General features: G+C 40.6%; 1 protein-coding gene across 1 annotated transcript in view; it reads right to left on the bottom strand.

Moving 5' to 3' along the window:
• Positions 1-2,417: 2,417 nt before the first annotated feature.
• The window catches only part of LOC145411819 (DNA-(apurinic or apyrimidinic site) endonuclease 2-like), a 30,437-nt gene continuing 26,854 nt past the window's right edge, over positions 2,418-6,000 (bottom strand). Inside the window, exon 6 of the mRNA XM_080281779.1 lies at positions 2,418-3,918. Coding sequence (XP_080137905.1) covers positions 2,611-3,918 — 1,308 coding nt within the window. The 3' untranslated portion in view covers positions 2,418-2,610. The remainder of the gene's footprint in view (positions 3,919-6,000) is intronic.

Here is a 6,000-nt window from a genome sequence, read left to right as displayed (position 1 = left end):
TTTTTTTTTTCCCCCATATTCATTTCATTTTCAAAGGCTCCAACATGCTTGCATGCATCGGCCTTTGTCACCTAATGGCGGCTCTCCATGCTGCACAATCCATTGCAGCCTCCCTGTTCAGTCCCTTAACCCTGAGGTCACTTAATGACCTCGTCCCATGTCTTTCTCAGACTACCCCTCATAACCCCACCCCCAATATTAACACTTCTCACCTTCCTCACCCAATTATCATCCCCCATCCTCTCCACATGTCCAAACCATCTCAATCTACCTCTCCTCATCACAACACCAATACACTCCAGTCCCATCCTACCTCTCAACTCTTCCATCGTAAATCCAGCCCCCCCAGACCTTGGACACAGGGACGCACTACACATCCACCTAATCATTGTCATTTCTGTACGTCTGAGCCGACGAATATCCTCCTCCTTCACTGCCCAGGTCTCACTACCATACAACATTACACTCCTAACACATGCTGCATACAAAGACCCCTTAGCACATAGGGAGAGTCCTCTCAATGTCAGGAGAGGCAAGAGCTCCCTGAACTTCTTCCAACCACTTCTCACCCTAGCCACAGAGATAGCTCCATCCCCACCTCCAGCACACAACATGTCTCCCAAATAACAAAACTCTTCCACACACTCAAGAGATTCACCGGCAAGGTCAATCCCTTCACATCTAACAATCTCCACCTGCTCTCCCCAACAAGCTGTACACATAAAATCAGCATTATCTTGCAGTCTACCTCTGATACCACTACATCTCTTATGCACCCATTTATCACAAACACTGCACAATATGGAATTACTTCCCACGCCCTTGTGGCAAACTGCACATGGCCACTCTCCCTCATCTTTGACAGTACCACCACCAACCCTAGATATCATCACTTTGTTTTATCTGCATTCACCCTTAAGCCCTTGTGCCCCATACCATCTCTCCACTTCCTAAACCTTTCCTCTGCCTACCTTTCGCTCTCTGTAATCAACACCAAATCATGAGCATGCAACAACTCCCACAGGAGTCTGTTTCTAAAGTCACGTGAAAGGGCTTCAAGTACCATGATAAAAAACATGGGACTCAAAACTGACCCCTGATGCACACCAACATTCACGGAAAACTAATCACTCAAATCTCCATTCACTCTTACCTGGGTGTGAGCACCCACATACATAGCCATAACCACCCTAACCAGCCACTCCTCCAAGCCAAGCTTTCTCATTGCCCACTTCACCACCTCTCTAGGGACTCTGTCAAAGGCCTTTTCCAAATCAACAAAAACAAAATAAAGATCCCTTCTCCTACTGATACATTTTTCCTGAAACTGTCGAACAATGAATATGGCATCAGTGGTTCTCCTACCTGGCATAAACCCAAACTGCATCTCATCAATATTCACTTTCTCTAATCATACCTTCTAAAACTCTCTCCATTACCTTCATTATCTGATCTAAAAGCTTTATACCTCTATAATTTCCTCTTTCCAGGGCATCACCCTTCCCTTTATACACATTTACAATTACACTCTTCAGCCAATCATTTGGGACAACACACTCATAAATAATCCTATTTATCAGGTCAGTGACTAACCTCACCCCTATATTGCCTGAGGTCTTCAACATTTTGATAGTCAACCCAGACACACCTGCTGCCTTTCCCACCTTCATCCTGCCTATTGCCTCACTCACAGTAACAGCATCAATCAAAGGCCAGGGGCCAGACACTAGATCTGCTGGCTCCAAACCTTCTCTGTCCCAGCCAAACTCCTCATTCAACAACCGGTTATAATGCTCTCTCCAAGCATCTTTAATATCCTCACTGTTCACCACTACCTTTCCTTCATCATTCTTCACACACTGCTCACCTATAATATCCCGATTATCCCTCTTCACCTGATTTGCCACCGTAAATATCATATTTTTCCTTTCCCCATGATTTAGGTTATCAAGTAACCATATTATTCTTGCCATCTGACAACTTTACTCAGCTTTGGAATGACTGTTTGAAATGGACAGATCAGGTGTAGTCCTAATAAAATGTTTCACTGCAAGGGGCCTTTTCAAAGTTGAATAAAATCCTCAGGTAGCTGAAAGAATAAACTACAAGGGACATCACCCATTATCTGAACAGTTAAAAACCTCATTCATGCAGATGCATAACAATCACTCTCATTCACGCACACACACACACACTGTAATACCATCAAACTATCTCAAAGCATTTTCACATTACTGTAAGCAAAGTAAGTCTTCCATCTAATTAACTGCAGCCATAGCTAGTCTTCATCATCTCAAAATTAGCTTTCATAATATTTTTCATAAACAATCAATCTCAGTGTATCATTAGGTGATATTTTGAGAAAAACACACAGCATAGTTATTCAGTAGTCTTAAAGCACATCTAATACAGGGACTTATAGGATATAAGGAATTGATGCCAAGGTAAACAATGTAAAAAAATTATTGTAAACTTTATATATATGATACCATCTCATAAAAAATATAAACTTTTTCTTGACAGAGCTTAAGTAAAACTTACTTAAGCAATTTCTTTAACTGAACTTAATACTATACTGACAAGACAGTTATTATTATTATTATCATTTTTTTACTTACCTACCCATTTAAAGAAATTACATCTTGCATTTGGATCACCCTCCTTGCCTACCCCCCTAGCACAAGCATAGAACTGTCGGTTGAGATTTGGGCCTTTCTTTTTTACAGTTTGAAGGACGCAAGGTTCTCGGTGGCCGTAGCACAGTGGTGGTGGTGGAGGAGCCTTCATCAGAAACCCCCATCCAGAATTTTTCTTCTGGGTATCTGCATTTGATTTACCTGCACTGCCTTTTCCTTTATTAATCCCATCCTGGGCAACAGATTCATCTTTCAAACTACTGCTAACATTATCCCCTCTCTCAACTACATCTTCTGAGCTCTCCTGCACAATGTTTTTACAGATTTCTTGGGACTCGAGGCTCTCTTGGCCCGAACTGACAGCAGGACTGGAGGATGGTTGCATATCCTCACCTTCATCCAGATCAGAATATTCCAAGTTTTCAAGCATTAAAACAGACTTCTGGTCATTTGTTTTAAAGAATGCACTAATAGTTGTCTGTTTCTCCACACATGCCTTTTTGTTGCTATTATTCTTTGTCTTGGTGTTCACAGGTTTTCTTTTAGCTGTTTTCTGTGCTAAACTAACAGTTAAGCTCCCTCTTCTAGACAGAACACCAGAATTCAAGACTGAATTTGTTTGGTCACGATCAGGATAAGCAGACTTCGGCTGAAAATAAGACAACAGCTTTTGTTGCTCCCCACGAAACTCAGGGAAGAATTTTGTGCAGCTTTGAGGTAGATGAGGGGCAGGCATCAACTCTCCTTCCACTAAAATAGCAACTGGACAGTGATCACTTCCCATGACTTCTTGCAGAACCAGACTGTCTTGGACATAAGGAAGGAATTCTTGATCACACAATACATAATCGATCCTCGTACCATAATTGGTTGCTCGAGCATTTGTGAAGGTATTCCAACATGTGAATGCATCTAGTTTCCTTGGATAGAAATAGCGGAAAGTATCAACTACCTGAAAGTCTGTTTCTGATTTCAACAGTTCTTCATCATCCACTGCCTCCTCAATTAGTGCATGTTGCTCTCCAATACTTTTATCATTGCTTACACAAGTTGTCACATCTACACCTTCAGTCACCATGTCCTCTTTATCTGAAGCTGACTTGGTGGCTTTCTGTGAAATACTGCAATTGTTACCCTTAACTGTAGTCTTGGAATACGGAACTTTGGCATTTTCTTCAAAAAATGAAGCACTAATTTCTCTGGGTTCCATATCATTTTCACACTTATGGAGAGGCAGGAGTAACTGGTCAAGGTATCTGCGATCAACTCGATTTTCAAAGTCCTGTAAGAAAAATACAGTATGATGATGCAGTGCACCTGTATCCTGAAATTAGTTTATCATAATTCTAGTGCTCAGTACCATACTTAGAGTTTCTAACTTACCATACACATCTACACTTCAATTAGGCTAATCAGCCAATCTTTTATTGCCCTTTCAGGAATGTTAAGACTAGGGGCTAAGCTACTTAGTCCTGACATTTAAGACGAGAGTGACTGGTTGATTGCCTGAGTGACACTGTAAGCAATAAACCCCAATCAACCCTTGGATGTAAATTCTTGCGAGTCACATCTGGTTGGAGCACCATAACCTAACAGACCACCAGATATCCACTTGGCTATTTAGTTACCATCATAAAAATGGTTTTCTGGGCTACAAGACACCACCTGGCTTGTCACTTAGTGTAGTCATGGGAAGGTAGCATCACATCAAGCAAGTACACAAGTACTTTTTAATCATGGACTGTGGGCTTCTCAAAAATACCTTCTTTCATTCATTTCTTCAACCTACAGTCTTCATTTCTGCTTGTACAGTAGAAGAATCCATCCACTTAAATTTTCAAATGTCTGATAGATCTGGATATGACTGTTTATGAACATCGTGCATGACTGTTTTATGCAATCTTTATGCTATTTGTGTTGTTAACCAAATTTTATTTCTAGTGTAACCTACAAATCTGTTTTCTGATGACATCAGATTATCTATTAATATGCATTCCATATACCAACATACAGTAAAGCTTCCTCCAACACAGTGTGGAACTCACTTATGCTTCTGAAGTAACCTACAAACCAATTTTCTCTTGTGGTCAAGTTATCAACTGCATACATACAGTCAAACCTCCAACAACAAAAGCCTCTCTAAAATGGAACTCGTGTGTGTATATATATATATATATATATATATATATATATATACAACTCCTTACATGCAACTACAGTACTTGTAAACTCCAACATAACTGTTCGGTTCCAGTATCTGCAGTTTTGACCGCCCAGATCGGGGAAAAATCCAACCAGCAAACCACAGAGCACAGTGCGGTGCTACTTGGTTTAAGCAGGTTGCTGCCACATCTGTTTGTTTCTCAGAGAATGCAGACTGCTGTCACTTCTGTTTGTTTCTCAGAGAATGCAGATTGCTGCCACTTGTGTTTGTTTCTCAGAGAATGCAGATTGCTGCCACTTCTGTTTGTTTCTCAGAAAGAGTGAACCAGATGACCCTTTTCTCTTAATTCCCTCATAGCTACTGAACTAGCATTCTTAACCCGTTAACTGCTCTATACAGCCTAGGCTGTTCCGAGTGCGACTGCTCAGTACAGCCCTGGCTGTGCAGGTGAAATTCGAATATAGTGCCATGGTGACCAAGACCAACCCATGCAAGCATGTTTTAGCCTTCAACACTGAAACAGAAATAGAAACCAATAAAGAAAACAAAAACCATACATTCCAACAGGGAATCAGACACTTCGATGTTCATCCATGGCTTTACTAAGGTAAATATTGAGCTAATATTTTGTTACTATATACTTTGGCATGTGTTCTCTCAATTCCTAAGACAAAATTAGGCCTTTGGGAAATTTCATTTTTACCCCTATGTCTGCCCACCACGGACACCTCCAAAAAACCGCCATGCGCAGTTCTCTATTTCTTTATGAATATGAAATTTCTCAAAATTCTAGAACCATTTCCCATCATTCTAACTCAACTTACCCTCAAGACTGTTCAAGCAAGATTTTTCCTCATTCTCACTATTTATTCCAGTCATTTAAACAACTCTATCTCCTGCAATGACATTATCAAGGTACTTCATAAATAAGAGTACAGAGCATGATAACCAGCGACTAACAGAAAGACCATGATACACAAATCTTTCTGGTCATGGTGATAATGAGTTGGCATTAGAGACTTCAAACCATCTTGATGTTTTGTCTGCTACATCTTAACATCCACCTTATATTATTACCCTCCACCTGATGAAATCAGTAGAGGTATTGTTGTCACCACGATCAACAAGAATACGTGGCACAGAGCTTTCATTTCCAGAGCAAATCTCTGAAAGTATTAACTATGGGGTCATGAAATTTCA

The sequence above is a fragment of the Coenobita brevimanus genome, chromosome 91 (genome assembly GCF_032717465.1).
Source record: "Coenobita brevimanus isolate Jiangsu-jjx chromosome 91, ASM3271746v2, whole genome shotgun sequence".
Taxonomy (NCBI): domain Eukaryota; kingdom Metazoa; phylum Arthropoda; class Malacostraca; order Decapoda; family Coenobitidae; genus Coenobita; species Coenobita brevimanus.
This window is presented reverse-complemented; position numbering and strand designations above follow the sequence as displayed.